The following is a 16540-nucleotide window of genomic DNA, read 5'->3' as shown; positions in this document are numbered from 1 at the left end:
GGTTCCCATCCTCAAATATTGCTCTGCATTTCTTTCTCGACTGTCTATGCTTCATTGTTTAGGGAAATAAATGCGACTTCTGTGGTGAATTACGTGCGCAGAGGCTTCCTGCACAGCCTCGGCCTGTGTTTGCTCCTCCACTCCTCTCTACGCGCCTCCTCCTTCCTGAGCCTCCTCTGCTCGGTGCGCGCCCGAGCTCTGCGCCGGCACCAGTCTGGCTCCTCTCTCCACGCGCTCGCAGGCTTCAGCTGGAACCTTTGTGTCGGATTAATCTTCCCGAGAGGGCGGGGGGCTGGATTTTTCTCTCAAGGAGTACCACTCCTCCAAACTACCACCTCCTCCTCCTCTTCCTCTACAGCATCCCGGGGAGGTCCTTGAGTCGCTTCCACTCCAGAACCAGCAACAGGTTGCAGCGCACTTTCAGGCGACCATGCCGAGCAAAAGCCAGTGTCTTCGCCCGCGGCTGTGCACGCTGGAGAAGGGCGACAACGGGTACGGCTTCCACCTCCACGGCGAGAGGGGGAAGACTGGGCAGTTCATCCGGTTGGTGGAGCCCGACAGCCCGGCGGAAACCTCGGGGCTGCGCGCCGGGGACCGCCTGGTGTTCGTGAACGGGGCGGACGTGGAGAACGAGAGCCACCAGCAGGTCGTGTCCCGGATACGAGCCACCCCGGGACGGCTGGAGCTCGTCGTGCTGGACCCGGACACGGAGCTGCTGCTGAAGAAACACAACCTGAAGTGCGCGCCGGAGTTCGTCACCGACGGTCTCCCGATACCGTTCGACGACGGCGAGGCGGAGGTGGAGGTGGAGGAGGAGGAAAAGGAGGAGGCAGTAGGAGAGGAGGAGGAGATGGAGCAGGCAGCGGCGGTGGAGGTGGTGGTTGTGGTGGAGGAGGCAAACGGCAACGAAAGCGGCGATGGACTGAACAGCGAGCGGGGTGAGGGGGGAGAGGAGAAGGATGAGGAGGTGCAGGAGGAGGAGGAGGAGACGCCCAGGGAGTCCACGCCGCTCCCAGAGAGTAACGGAGGAATCCACGATCACGTCCAGATGAAGCTGAGCGTCAGCTCCGAGAAGGTGAGATCCACCTTTCAGTTTTCTGTCCCCATCTCTCCGCAAGCTTTACTTTAAAACACGACCTTTGACCCGAGAGCACAGTAAGGTCTCTGTGCCGCCTCGGCTGCACCCCATTCGCCCCCACACCCCCCCATCCTACCCGGCTGCAGGGTCGAAAACTTTAATTCTCCTCACCGTATTGTGTTTTTCCTGTAAACTGCTGCTCTGCGCCGCAGAGTCATCTGTGTCTTCTGTTATTATCACAGCTTAAACGTGAAGTCAGCAACAATTACAGGCCTCAGCACCAAGAAAAGGGACAAAGAAAGCAGTCTGTGAAGACGTGGTGCGTCCCCTTTTGTTGTCAAATATTTGGCATTGCTAATCCTGCCCACAACAAATAACAGGAAGCAGCTTTTCTGTCCCGATTAACTTTTTAATCCCCCAAAAATGAGCCCTGCTCACACGGCCGCCCTCAACCTTTGATCCTTGTCTGTAAAACATTACGGGGCACATTTCTAGCTCCACGGAGACCACTCGTTGCTTGGCCCGTGTATGTGTGTGTGCGCGCACGTGCAGTCGGTATCCGGGTTCATTAAAAAGCACTTCAAGAGGAGAAGGTCTCCACGGCTCTGGAACATCTGTGCTCCTGACCGCGCATGTTTACCCCCGGGGGTGTTTATGTCCAGCTCTGCTCCTCGATGTGACGCAGGAACGGGGCACAAAATGACAGATGAGGGCTCAGAGTAGAAACGCCTGTGGTGCCCTCTTCTCTCAGAAGGCTCTTGATGTAGGACGTCTAAGCCAAAGCTCTTTCTGCCTGTGGCCCTTTGCATTGTGGGACAGCCCCGACAAAACGCTCAGCATCCTGACGTCCTGTCCATGAGAGACACGTGGTGTCCAACCTGTCATCTGCTGTAGCTTCTCTTGATGCCATAATAATAGTTGAACCATTAAATAACCCTTTCTCTGGTGTTCCAAGACAGCGGCTCTACAGAGGGGTTGAACTTTCAACTTCCTGTCCAGGAAGTCAAGCTTAGAGACACAGAAGGTCGATTGTCAGGTGACTTTTTGGAGTCCGAGACTCAAACAGCTTGGTACCATTTAAAAGTTATGTCAGTTTTACTACTCAAGTCCAAAACTACAATTCTTATCTTTTCTTACCCCACGTTTTTCTTGCGAAACTTTACATCTGACACTTTTCCAACCTTGCATGTTGACCCAGCTGAGCACATACAATTGTGAAAACATCGGTCTGATGACATCACTTCCCGTCAATCCACACAGTTTCAGGCGCCTTGTGGTTTAACCTACTTTGTCAGGTTTCTTGAACTTAGCTCTTAGCCACCTGTTGCTAGGCAACGTTACGCCTTCGCTAATTCATGCTTTTGTCCTGAAAATCGATACCGAGACAGTACTTGTTCAACAAAAGCTGTAATGTCTTCCAAAACCAATGCTGTCCCCACCCTTGTCATCAGTTTAGCCCTTGAGCGAGGCCCTTCAGCCCCGACAGCGGAGGTTAATAGAGGTGGCACGAAGCTGCGCATGTGCTTTCTATTTCACTGTCAAGGCTGAGGAAGTTACTAAGGCACTGAACACCTAGCAGATGAGTGTGTGAGTGTGTAAATTGGACCTCGAGGGACGGTGGTTAATGTCCCGTCTGCCTGTAGCTCCCAGTTACAGCCACCTCTGGGTGTGCTATTCACATCGACTATGGAATTTTCTGCATACATCCTGTCCAGCATTCCTGCGCGCGGCCACGGACGCACTTGCGCAGCCCTGGAAGACAGTCCCAGCCCTTCTGTGTTTGAAGAGACACAATAGAGGGTCCAAGAGTGTGACGCCTCACCAGGAAATCGAGGAGCCACGGACTGGGTTGCCATGGCTATTCTGATGAATTCCGCCGCCGGGCGTGAGAAGATGGAAGTGGGCGAAAGTGAGGCAGTGCGAATAGAGAGGTGGGAAAAACTGTAGCGAGTGTTGATGAAGGTCAAAACGATGGAGGATGAAAAGGGAGGAAAATAGAAGCACCACAAGGTCGGCGTCTGGTTTGCCAGGCAGTAAAAAACTTACCAGGCGGTTGCTGAGGCCAGTGCAGCCACGCCGCACATTGTCTCTCTTTCACTTCCTGTTGTGGATCAAAATCAGCTCATCTAGAGAAAGAACAAAGCGAAACTTGTCAGTTTCTCATGTTTTTTTTCGCACACCTGAAGGCAACAAAAATGAATTTAGGCGTTTTTAGGAGCTCTAAATAAAGGAGGCTGGAGAAGAGTTGCATGAAATGGGAAAAAAGGAGATTGAAATGCTGTAAAAAGGCATAAAAATAAGAATAACTAGATATGGTGCAGTTGGAAACAGATATAATTGACAGGCAGAATAAGGTTAAATTTATCCCTGATTATACAACTCCCGCCACCGTGCTTGTCTGGTGGTTTTTCTGGTTTGATCCGAACCCAGCCGAGCGCGTCCTTCACATCACACTTTTAATGTGATACAGGCGGGTGTGAGGGTGAGAACATTTTGTTTTGGAAGTCTTCCCTGATGGGCGGCGGCAGCTCTGATTAAGTGGAAGAAAAACACTTGTGCGGGATGAAATTGACCGCGAATAGATGACATCAGCCTCTTTGGAAGGCAGAGAGAGTGTGTGTGTGTGTGTGTGTGTGTGTGTGTGTGAGAGAGAGAGAGAGTGTGTGTGTGTGTGTGTTATCACTCTGGAGACCATGGTGGTAATAAAACCGCGTCGATGTGCCTCCTAATCTGCACAGACCGGCTCATTAAAGATCGCCCACTCCTTGCACGCTTGGCTTTCCGCGTCTGCCCTGTGGCGGGTTGTTTTTCCTAAACACCCCATCCTCGAGATGCTCCTCGGGAGGATTCGCCTGGTATTAGCACGCGCTCCTCTGCATCGTAATGAGCTTTTATGACCTTTACTGAGGTCACCTGCTGTCCAAAATAACCACTGACTGAGGTTTAGTAGGAGCAACATCAGCGTCTTAGAGGCAAAGGCAGCCACACCTGCAGGAGCTGTGGTTTGTTTACCATCAACATTTCTAGGAATCCACCTCAAAGTTCCTAAAAATTGAAATATGATCAAGGTCAAAGTGCACGGAGGCTTTTCAAAACCTAAAATAAACATTCCTGCCGCAGTAAAAGGTGTGAATGTGAGGTGTGAATTAAGACCCCACCCCGCCATGTTTGTGCTGGTTTCCTGCCATTGCTGTCTCCCCCACCCGTCCTCACGAGTCCCTTCTTACTGATCGAACCTGCCACTAGAATCAGCAATGAAGGATTGTGACGTGCGACTGAACAGAAGGGTTACTTCCACCCGCCAGGAGTGACGTCAGCGTGACAAAGCCAGGTATCATGTTTGTCGTTCCTCATTGGAATGACTTGCCTTTGTCTCCTTTGTGTCCATTTGCGTCCCGCTCCCTGCTGGGTGTCCCACAGGAAATGACATCACGGTAAGACAAAGCTGAGGGGCTTAATTGTGTTTCTATTCCAAGTTTTGTGCTTTCACAAGAGCGACACCTTTGGCTGAGAGCGCAGCATCAGGTGAGTTATGTAAGAGCGGCGAGCTGGGCAGGAAATAATAAAGAGTGAATTGGAGCTGTTCTTTCTGCTGGCCCAGCTCTCCGGGCTGGTTCCTGCCAAAACCCTGAACCACGTGAAATATTGATCTGTAGACTGTAGACTCTTGATCTGTACCTTTAATTGGTTTGAAACCGGTCACCAGCATCGGTCGCTGGTTTCACTCTTCATCTGTGTACTACTAAAACAACAGCGCCAGTGTTTCCCCACCAGTATGGACCACTGTGTCCAGGCCAGACGCTGAACCTGAACCCTCTGAGAGGGTGGGTGGGTGAAGTGAAGGTGGTGGTGGTGGGGGGCGGTGCTGGTGCGACTGGGTCTCGTGGGATAATGAACAGAAACCGTACAATCCCGCATTCCTTCCTCCCCTCCGTTCTGCTGGACGTCCACCACCCCGACTGGACAATAACCCGGAGAACCGCGCCCTCCGGAGGGTCATAGTGGAGGGGGGAAATGACTCGCTGATACCCTGAAATAGACTCGGGCCTCTGTCACCCACCTCCCTTCCTACCCTGCAAGACACCGGCGCCGTCAGTGGAGCTGAGCTAGAACGTTATCATTGTGCGGTGCGCTCTGTATAAGATGGAGGACCGACATCTCCGTCAGCGCGTGCTGGTGCTAACGAGCGTGCATGCGTGGGTTCGCACAGTCAGCGGCGTGGAGGCGCTGAGGATGTGTGGGGGGGCTCTGTGAGAGCAGCGCCTTTGGGCAGAGTTTAGCACAAGCTCCACATTCTTCTACTTTACCTGCCAAGAGAATGAGGCCAGAACCATGCAGTGTTTAACTCCGTAGTGCCTCTGAGCAAGCTTTTAAGGACAAAGTCAGACATTTTTTAGGGTTATCTGATGTGTTATAAACCATAGGAAGGCTTTTTTTTTGTTTTGGGCCCTGACTGAAAATCATGTGACCATGTTTACCGTCACAACGCATTTGAAAACAAAAATGTGGAAATAGAAGCGGAACTGAGGTGGAACTTGAACCTTGAAAAAAGCAGTAGTAAGATAAATGACAAATTAATCAAAGTTTTCCAGCAGTGCTGCGGGGGCTGCCGACCAGACGCAGAATGAAGCCTTCATGTGGTGCTTCACAGATTTTTATGGTTTTTATTTGGTTTGTTTGTACCAACAATAGCTTCTTTTCCACATTTCCAGATTCCTGGTTGTCTATGTGGTTTGGGATTGGTCTCGAAGTTCTGGAAAATGTATTTAAAACAGGCGCGGGGGAGTGATCAGTACGGCATCGTTGTTCATACCACTGGTGGATATGTCGGTCAGGCATACTTTTGTCAGGGAACATCTGTCATTAAAGGTCACAGTAGAAAAGGTGGCAGATGTGTTTATGTGTTCTGTTTTAATAGAGTTGGTTTGATGTCGTGGAATCGGAAAAGAAGACTGGCTGAAGTGATTGAATTTGAAGGTTTTTTTGTATATTGGTCAAACTAACTGATGAGGAAGGTCCAGGAAAGGCAGAGCTGGTCGACTCCACCTTCTGAAGACCCTGGAGTGATGGTGAAGCCCCTCCTGTAATCAAGACCACTTAATGTGATCTTATCGCAGCCTGTGGTCCTGCTGTGTTGACCACCGCCACCCCCCCGCCTACAAAAAAACAGGGACCCTTATCTTTTCTTTCCCAGTTTACCCCATCTTCAAATGGAAGGGGTGGACAGTAGGGGGCTTTGTTTGCCCCCTCCGCCTGGTTTGCAGCCTGTTGAAATCCAACACCCCCAACCAACCCGAAAGAATGGTCTGCTCCGTGCACCCGGGAGGACAAAACGTGGGCTGTGCTGGTTAAAAAGGAACCAGTCTCACATCAAACATTTATAAAGTCTGCCCTTGAGGCTGTTAATCTCAGTGAAAAAGTCCTTGCTGCAATCACAAGGACTAGGAGGGCAACGAACTGTCATGTCACTGAGTAACTCTTCTTTCGAGTTATCCAAGAGGAAGGACCTAAAAGATGAGCTGACGGGGGTAAAGAGCAGATGAAGACCCAGCGATAGGTGGAGGGCTTTAAAAGGATAACCTGTAGATCAGCTGAGTAGGCCTGCTTTTAGTTGATGATTTCCAGGACCCACGAAATTCCTGGACAAGTCAGCAGAATGATGTAAGACTGGGGTCGTTAATGGCATTTCAGGAAATTCCAGTGTGTTTCTCGATACGCACAACTGAGGTAGGAGAGGTATCGTGCACCTAGACAGCGTATTCTGTATGCACGCTCCTCCGCGGAGGTGGTGCTTTAGCACCAGCCGACTCAGTCGGCTGAGTGGCAACTGCAGTGGTGTTTTGGAGAGAAAGGGGTCGAGTCAGAGGTGCTGTTGGGGCTCACCATAATGGAGGCTTCATTTAAATATCTGAGAGACCTTTGAAGATCCCAATGAATCAACATGGTCAAATGATGTTCACGACGTGCAGAGGAGGAATCTGTGTATTCATTCATTTGAGTTTTTCTCAAGGCTAAATTGATGAAGCCACAGTATGTTTACCCTCCTGGGAGCAAAGATTTAATCCCAAATCATTTGTGCTTCATTGATTAATCTGGCAACAGCTCTGTTGCTATGGAGGTGGGCTCTAACTCCACCAGAGGCCTGTAAATCGAACTTTGCCTCTTTGTCTTATCTCTTGGTTATCGCCTTTTCCTGAGGAAAGCCAGGCCTAAGTCTAACAGGGCTTACATTTATTTCCAGAACCCGCAGAAAAACAGAGACAAACGCTGGAGGACCAGATTCTGGGAGGTTTATGAGACAGCCGCGTGTCTGGAAAGAGCGGTTCACCCCATTAACTCGTGCCTTTATTGGTTTACATCCATTGGTATTCACCGCTGCTAGCTTATTTGTTTCCAGAGTCATTTAATGTCTGCAGGGGGAGAGACTACAGAAGACTTAAGGAGGCATTAAAACAGCAGCAGAATAGCACTAAATCAGCTACTTTGGTTGACATTGTGACGTCCGAAGCAAAGAATCTCGCTCCCTGGAAGAGTTGTGTCTGCTGAGAAGACCCCCGCTTTATTTAAAAAGTAAACATCTTGGCTCCGGAGGATGCATGTGTCCAGAGGTGTTTTGGTCCGAGTGTCTGGGCGGAGGGAGGCTATTTTGTGTATTGACTTCTCTTTCATGTCAGGAAGTTGAGCCAGCGCAGAGGGAAGCATATTGAGAGAAGATGTGTCAACAGTTCCTGTTGAACAGTTTTCACTTCAACGGGCTCTGGGTGACACAAACTTTCCTCCTTAGACGGAGGTTTCTGATCACATGGTGGAAAACTGGATGGGTTCGGTCTCTGACTCTCCCTTTTGTGCTTTTAACTTGGGCGATATGGTTTTATACTGAATGGTTCGGGGTGATTTTGCATGAGGAAGTTGGAGAAGCTTCCTCTTACGGCAACCATAATAAACCAGAGGAAGCAGAGAGTGGTAAATTAATCCGTTTTCATTCCACGTGCTGTGGTCAGATGTGCCAGGGCTTACGAAGCACCTAAACCCAAATAAACCTTTGGGGAGGAAGTATACAATGTTCTCAAATTAAACTACACGGCGGTACGTCTCTCTGGAACAAATATTTAGTCCTCGTCTGGTTTAGCCGGGAACTTCAAGCGGACGACGGTGTTTTTCATGGACAGGAGGTCTCGTTAATATTCCTGTGTTTAGCCGTTTATCTGGAGCTCATTTCTATCAGCTGTGTTTATGTAATATCTGCAGGAATACCACGGGGACCTTGTACACAGTTCTAACTCTGCCTCTTTGTCTGGGTGCCTCATCAACATCGCCAAGTTGAGGCCCAGTGTGTCGATCTCACTGGGAAATTAGAGGAAGACTTACTGCGTCAGGAGTTCAGACCTGATTAACTGGTGCTAAAATGGAGTACGCGCCTGCTAAAGTGTATAAATTTCACAGAAGAGGGTGGTTTCATCTCCGCTCGAGGATGTAAATGTGCGCTCACGCGCACTTCGCGGCCCGTTTTGTGTTGAAGTGAGCCGCCCTCAGGAGCCCAATCAGCCCAGTAAATATTCATCAGGCCCTTGACTGTGATGAAGGCTGGTGAAGAGGGTAGAAGTGCATGATTTACATTTACGCTTAAAATGAAAATAAGACTGACGTGACCCCCTATTGGGCTCGTTATCTAACGCCGGAAATTGACCTGCCAAACCCTCTGACGTTGACTCCATTTGTGCAACAGCCTCTGTCAGCTTCCTGTTACCACAAAGATATCTCTCTACCCTCTGCCGTTTGCTGTCTGCCGCTCCAAATCACGTATGAAGTTAGGTGTAAAACCCTCCAACCTTTGTCCCGCTCACGCTGTTGTGAAAGATTCTTAAAGCGGACAGAGATCAGCACCATTGGTGCAGTTTACAGTCCCAACCCACGCATGGGCCTTGTTAAAAATTCTCCCAAGCAATCTCCTTATGTAATGGAGACGATTAAAATGGACTCAACTCACACCATTTTGGGCTTATTAGGTTAATTATTGTGTAATGGTGGAGCTATTTTAATCACTCATCCCATCTTGATTATTTATAGGTTCTTTGTTTTAATGTTTATGGGTTTCCTGTCATTTTCTCTTGGTCATACTGACAAAGAGTAGCCTGACCGATGTCTCCTGCAGCTCCGTACTTGCCTCTGATGATGATATTAAACCTCTGCGGCTAAATAAAGTAACCGCCTCATCCATACAGAGGAAGGGAGGCTCTCAGTTTGAGCTCCAGTCTTTTCCTGGATGACAAAACAGCTCCGACTCTTCCTGCCATCCCAAAGTGGGACTGGATGAGACTGGGAGAGCTTTGAGGCATGCAGGGGGTCAACGCCCAGCTCCCATTGTCCTCCTCGGAGCCAGGGCAGGCAGCGGTCTCCCACCCCAGCGGAACCAGCTCCTTCCTCCCCAATTTCTCCACGATTTTTTTCCCCGGCAGACCTCCAATCGCATGCCTCCGAAACCCTTTTCCTTCCTGGAAAGCAGTTTGGAGTCACGTGGAGTTGAGCAGCAGCTTGACTTTACGCACTGTTGAAACGCCGCAGAACCCTCCAGCATGCAGCAGCCACCTGCATGTTCGGCCTCGGCTTCATATTCATGGTCAAGGACTCGGAGGAGCTCTCCATAATCTTTGTGCCGCTGGTTCTCTCTGAACAGACACCCATGGTGGAGGTATTTTCTGTGAAAAAAGGGGTTGTTTTAGCGTAGTAACGCACCGGCCTGTCTCTTTCCTTTGTTGCCTGTTTTTGTCCAGGAGGTGTGTCCCGAGCTGAGGCCACGTCTCTGCGCGATCCAGCGAGGGTCCAACGGATATGGCTTCAACCTGCACAGCGAGCGGGCACGGCCGGGACAGTACATCAGAGCCGTGGACGAGAACTCTCCAGCTGAGAGTGCCGGCCTGCAGCCCAGAGACAGGATAGTGGAGGTAGGACACGCGCGTCAGGATATTGTTGTTAGTAGTAGTGTTATTATTCATGGTATGATCCTAACAATATTAAGTATCATTATTTAGTAAAACTTATATCCACTGTCAATAATATGGCACAACCTGTCATTAAAGGTCAATAAATTTTCAATAGTTAATACAGTAAAATGCATTAACTAAGCATTTTGTCCAAACTTGTTTGTTGACATGTTTAGGAAACTGTTGATGAACTCTGTAGTACCAGGAACTTTACAATAAATGATAGGTCAAAATAACTGTTCCTCATACCTGCATGGAGTAAACATTACCTTACAAACCCATGAATCCTAATCCCTTGTCCATATTCATCTTCTGAATAGCGCCTTAACCCTTCATTATTTATTTTACATGGCACGGTCATTAATTGTTTGTCAATTTGCAGACGTTCACCACCGAATCTGATGTCACAATAAAATGATATTTTAATTCAGGTTTAAATGGTTTGTTGCCTCTTAGCTAACGTTTATTACATGCTGACCAATCGGCAGCAATAGCTGTTGCAAGATTGAAGTCCATAAAATGTTATGATTTAGGTAATTAGACTGTTATATTGCTACCCAGTTCAGCCTCTGCTGGTTTTTATGACAGAAATAAACAGATTGTAAAAATGGGAAAAGGATGTGTAATTATCAGGTGGAGGGATGACCTGTGCGATGAAGCGTCATGTTACCGAAACTATAAAATGATCCCCAGTATTTACAAAATAACAAGTAAATATTGTTGATTTAGAACCAAAAGGGCTAATGGATGACAAAAGCTCCATGTTATATACCGTATAAATAGTATTTTGGTACGCTTCATGGTTTGAGGGATAAACTGGTTTCAGAATAAAAAGGATCACTTATCAGTGCATTTATAATGTGCTCTGTCAGGCATTTGTTCAGGACATGAAGAGAACAAGCAGCCACCGTGTGGGCTCTTTAATCCCAGTGAGAAACACTGGAGAGGCCGTCACTTCATCTGGGGCACTGCTATGATCAGATTATGAACTAGCCTCACATGTATAAAGGGAAAAAAACCTTGTGGCGAGCGCCGGAATTACACCGAGAACAAACAGATTTAAAGGTACAACAGAGAGTGTGTGTGAGTGAGTGAGTGTGTAGCGAAGGGCTTGCAGGCTCCCAGAGGGCCCCTGACAGCCACACCACCCACCGAGGAGCTGGGCTTTGTGGGGAGCGGATGGCCATTGTTGCTGCCGTTACTGGTCAGGCCGCTATTGTCCAGCTTCCTCTGTGGGACTGGCTTAAACAGGCAGGTCCTCCCTGTGACCTAAAGACGCACGCGCCACACACACACACACACACACACACACACACACACACACACACAGTTCAAGGCATTTCTAACATGCTTTCCCAGGGAGATTTCATCCCGGATCCCTCAGCTGGTGCGGGCAAGGCCACCTGACATGTTGGCGTACTGTAAATTCAACAGCTGTCATGTGCTGCACAACACGGAACACGATGAACAGGATTTTCCTGTGGGTAAAGACTTGGTTTTAGGTAGAATTGGGTTTAGGTTAGGGTCAGGCCATTTGGTTGGGATGGTTAGAGGCTGTGGAATGTGTGTGTGTGTGTGTGTGTGTGTGTGTGTAGGATCCACAGGATTTCCTGCCCTGCTGCCTTTGGCTTCAGACAAAGTGATAATATTGTAAAATAAATCCTGAGCTCTGTGTGGGAATCAAAACAAGACCAACGCAACTTTTTCATGATTTCCAGTAAAGATTAAAACTGTTTTCTTTTTCTTCTCAGGTGAATGGCGTCTCCGTGGAAGGAAAGACTCATTCAGAGGTTGTGGCGGCCATCAAAGTCGGCGGGAACGTGGCCCGCCTGCTGGTGGTGGACCCCGAAACGGACGAGTTCTTCAAGCGGTGCGGCGTGACCCCCACCTCTGACCACCTCAACGGTGAGACCACCGGGCTGTTCTCTCCGCTAGTTTGGCAATATTTCCCCACTGGTTGTGTGATGGTGTTTGAGACACAAGATGTTGTTTGGCTATTTTGGCTCCCTCTGCCTAGGAGCTCAGACCAGCGCTAAGCCACATCCTGCCCACCACCTCATGTCCTGTCCCTGTGGAGAAAGTTAATCTAATCTCCAGACATAAATAAATCGGATCAGACAGATCACAGTCTGGCCACCAGTGTTGTATGTGAGATCTAACGAGAGGATCGCCCTCTGTCTTTCACACATTTCATAGAAATTTAAAATTTAAAAAAGAAAGAAAACAAAAACATTTAAAATAAATAAATAAATAAATAAAAAAGCAGTCATCGCAATTTACCCTGGAACGTATTTTTGCAGTTCCCATTTCCGCCCCTAGAGGGAGCCCTAGTATAGGCGCATATTCCAGATCTGCTTCCTGCCTCAGCCACAAATCCTCAGGCAGGTGATTAGCAAACCTGCTGCAGCCATAGAAGCCCACATACATCCCACAATAATGCTGATGGTTGTCAAGATTTTTCCCAGAGCTCCCAGTTAATACGTTAGTGAGCATGTGGTTGTGTGTCTGTGGTAGTTCCCACAACAAGCAGCACAATATAATTGAAAATAAAACTACAGCCCTACAGGGAAGAGATTCCACTGAAGTGTTACCCAGGTAACCACCCGCACACGCTGCCCTCCTGGATGCCTGCCCATACCGCCTCTTTCCTCCGACACTCTCAGGAGCTGGCCAGCACCTTTGTTTGGTTTCCAAGGTGCTCACTCCAAGTGGCCTCTCAGGCTGGAGCCCGGGCAGAGCTGGGACAGGGACAGGTTTCGCGTTCGCTCGGGGCAGCAGAGACCCGAGACGGACTTGAATGTCAGCTGTAGGAGAGGCTGAAATACGGCGTTTAGATTAAAACCCGCGTCTGGGCTGAGTGAAGGATCGACAAAGGGGTATGGAAGGTAAGGGAGGAGTGGGGTATCACGCTGTGTTTCTGCGCTTCCTGTACGGGTGTAGAGAGAGATGGTTGCAACAAGGTGAGGAGAAAAGATCCACCTTCATGATGAATATTCTGGTTGGAGTAGAGGAGCACCTTCTCCCAGAGAATGAATGTGTGAATAATTGATGGCCTGCTCATACCTGTGCTCTGTAGCAGAGCAGGTGAAGCTATGAAAGGTGAGCTGGAGAGAGACACTTCGCACAGGAGATCCTTATCGTGGTCCCAGAGGGCAGGGAATGGAAGGAGGTCTCTCCAGTCTAATGATCCATTTCTCTTTCTTTCAGGTCCGCTGCCTGAGCCCGTCCTCAACGGGGAGATGGAGGAGAAGGTAAGACAGCAACAGCTAAGAGGCCGCTATGAAAGCAGACATCTGTAGCCGTCTGTCGGCCGAAGATGCGGCTTTGAAACCAACTTTAGCCTTTTGAACTTTGGCGTGCAGGTTTTCAGACTTCCCTTTTTCACTCACAGAACCTCTCTATAAACCCGAGGTCGCCGCAGCAGAGTTTCACCAGCACTGAACCTAATTTCCTGCAATTGTCTCCCACCCATTCTTTGAGGTTTCTGTGGACGACTCCACCCGATTAGTTGTCCATTATGTTTGAATGATGTTCATGTTTAACCAAGGACAGTCTCAGGTTCAGTAGAAATACTGTTTAACTTCATTCTAATCATGTCAAAGTATATAAAAAGAACTCCCAACAAGTACGTCGGGATAGGGTAGGAAACACACATGTGACTTTTGTGCTGAACTGTGAGTTAGTTTATTCAAGAGTTCTAAAGTTTGAACAAACACTAAACTCAGGTGGTGTATTCAGAACTTTGTCAGGAAATTCTGTAATGTGTTCACAATTTTTTAATTTTAATTTTGAGGCTGCACCTAAGCATATTGTCTAGTTAGCTTGATAATTTATTGACTGTCCCTGGCTGAGGCTTAGGTGTAACCTTGGAACTTGTTCCCAGTCGTGCTAAACTAAGCAATTGTTATCTTTATGTTTACAATGTAATTTAAGCATCATATGTTGCTCTCTGACCTGTTGCCAAACCTCTGCTTTGGCCTCTAGCCTATGTAAACTACAAACTTTAGGAATATTTGCGTCAGCGTTTCCAGATTATTTGAGATGTCAATGAAAACAAGGGAACACAAACTAAAAGAGGCCATTGTACCAACCTCAGCTGGCTTCCACGAGGGCGTTTGGCCAAATATGCCGCGTGAGGCTTGACCCGGGCTTCCTGTTACTCAGGGACTGTGCATGTAGCACTGAAGTTACATGTTCCAAGTATTGTTGCATAACAGATGCTTATTAAAAGGTTGACTGGCTGGGAAGGATGTGAGGGGTCAGGGACGAATTGTTTTTGAAAGCCTGTGGGTGAAAAACTGTTCAATGGACGTTTGAGTAGTCAAATAAACCTCTGAGGCACATTTAAACGTAAAATGAGAAGAAACCAATAAAGAGAAAAGCTTAGAATATATACCCAGACTGCCCCCGTGTGGTGATTCCTGGTACTTTACGTTGACAATCCCGTTTAACGGTGGCTGTCTGTGTTCCCAGGTGAACGGCAGAGGGGCTACGGAACCTGAGAGGAACTCAAAACTGTCAGTCAGTCCTTCTCCTTCCAACGCCTCGTCCAACACCTCGCTGGGGACTCCGCCTGCCAACACACCGCCCGAGGTCCGTCCCAGGGGGAAGAGCGCATGACACGTCGGCCTTACAGCCACGCAGAGCGTCTCTCTTCTCATCTCTGATGTTTTTTTTCTTCCCAGGGTTTGGTCCCAGACACCATCCCAGCGCTCAACATGTCCCTGCAGCAGGTCAAAGAGCTGGCACGCCAGAAGCGCTCCAACAAGAGGGCCCCCCCCATGGACTGGACCAAGAAGAACGAGCTCTTCAGCAACCTATAGAACGTCTCACCTCGTACTCTTGCAGATTTTTCAAAAGTGATTTTGACAACTAAATGTGTTATTTTGTTTTTTATCGCGACAATTGCCATCCTGTAAAATAGCCACCTTATTACTCCTCTTTAGATTCTTATAATCCAAATATTTTAAGATGTATATTGTGATACTAACAAGAATTTTTCTAAAACCAGTATGTCAGCGGAGGAGAGCTGAACCATGTGTGTTTGTGTAGGTGTGTGTGTGGGAAATAACTTTACTGACCCGTTCACCAGTCTGCATGTTGGGTTTGTAAGGGTCTATTCTAACATTCAAAGCTTTTAAAGCTCTTAAAGTCCCTAATCCAGTCTGACAATCAGCCCATCATTCATCTCGCCATCATTTATTCTCCAAATGTGAGGTCATTGATTCACTTTATATAATTATTTTGCATTGCTCAGCTTCTTTTGGGAGTCCTTTAGTGGAAAAGAAAAACTGGAAAGAATCGCTTTTTCAAGTAAATTAATACATAATATATATGTATATATCATATGTATATTTTTACATTTTTGACAGATTGCAACTCTTTGGATTTTAATTACTTAATCGTGTATATTCATACTTCAATCACACCATATCCTCCAATAAAATGTGAATTTCTTAGTATGGATAACTTTCTCCATGGTTTCAGCATTTTGAGCATTGATGTGATAATTTTATGACATCTGGGGAAGAGAAAAGCTTATATAAGAGTTTTACACATACCTAATTGGTGATGATTGAGAAATTGGAGATTATATAAATATAGAGATATATATTTCTAATGCCTGCGCTGCTTTAGTGTTGAGAATTGTGATTTTTTTTCCTCCAAGTGTCATTTATTTTAAGGCCTGTGTATCAATGAAAAATTTCTATTCTGTAATAAATCATAGTTATTAAATAAACAAAAGGTCTCCAGTATCAATGTGTGTGTGACCCTGAACTCATTTGGTCACACTACACATCCTGGTGTGGTCGTCATGTGACAGTCATGTGACTGGGACAGGAAGTGACTTCTCCAAAGGGATACAAAAGTGAAGGAAAAAGCTAATTTAAAAAAAATAATTAAGACACTTTAACCCATTCCTGGGCTTTAATATCATCCTGTATTAAAGTAAACATGTTCTGAACATTTTTAAAAATTAAATTAATATCAAACAAGTGTCACAAAAGACCATTTTTTTATTAAACAGGAAAAATGTATATATTAAATACGGAATACATTTACCCAATGTGACAACTTGGATCTTGGATAGAAAGGTGTTTTTTGGAAAATGAAAACATTCCAAGCATGTTCTATGTGGTCCATTGATGATACGCCCCAAATTATGTTCCCGGAAGAGAAGATAATTTTATGAACACTCTATAGGACTCCTTGCCCCTTTTGATTAATAACCATCACCAGCAACTGGACCAGTTTTAAAGAATCTGGGATAAGCACACATTCGCTTCCTTCCTCCTGCCCTCCCATCCCCTTGTGTCCTCGTCCTGCTCGCAGTCGAGCCGTAGTCGAACACTTCGGTCTGTCTCCAGCAGCTGTCTCCCACCGATGGCCTCGACCTTTTCCACTCGTCCGCCGTCCTTCCAGCCCTGCTGTCATTATCGCTGCCCGCTGTCACACTCCACACTCACTTTTGTGTCTCCTT

The 16540-nt window shown here is 47.4% G+C and overlaps 1 protein-coding gene across 1 annotated transcript; it reads left to right on the top strand.

Annotated features, from left to right (window-relative positions):
• Positions 1-162: 162 nt before the first annotated feature.
• nherf1b (NHERF family PDZ scaffold protein 1b) lies at positions 163-15815 on the top strand. The gene is made up of 6 exons (XM_057014533.1): positions 163-1075; positions 9850-10020; positions 11811-11964; positions 13267-13310; positions 14533-14652; positions 14745-15815. The coding sequence occupies exons 1-6, from the start codon at positions 431-433 to the stop codon at positions 14880-14882; spliced, it is 1272 nt and encodes a 423-aa protein (XP_056870513.1). The 5' UTR covers positions 163-430; the 3' UTR covers positions 14883-15815.
• The last annotated feature ends 725 nt before the right edge of the window (positions 15816-16540 follow it).

The sequence above is a fragment of the Takifugu flavidus genome, chromosome 18 (genome assembly GCF_003711565.1).
Source record: "Takifugu flavidus isolate HTHZ2018 chromosome 18, ASM371156v2, whole genome shotgun sequence".
NCBI lineage: Eukaryota > Metazoa > Chordata > Actinopteri > Tetraodontiformes > Tetraodontidae > Takifugu > Takifugu flavidus.
The sequence above is the reverse complement of the archived record's forward strand: the minus strand, read 5'-3'. Positions and strand labels throughout refer to the sequence as shown.

What these genes read in the sequence shown, in the direction of transcription:
- nherf1b (XM_057014533.1), top strand. Translation starts at nt 431, where the DNA reads ATGCCGAGCAAAAGCCAGTGTCTTCGCCCGCGGCTGTGCACGCTGGAG. An exon ending in TGAGCGTCAGCTCCGAGAAG is followed by an intron (nt 1,076 to 9,849) that starts GTGAGATCCACC and finishes GTTTTTGTCCAG; the next exon opens with GAGGTGTGTCCCGAGCTGAG. An exon ending in CACCTCTGACCACCTCAACG is followed by an intron (nt 11,965 to 13,266) that starts GTGAGACCACCG and finishes TCTTTCTTTCAG; the next exon opens with GTCCGCTGCCTGAGCCCGTC.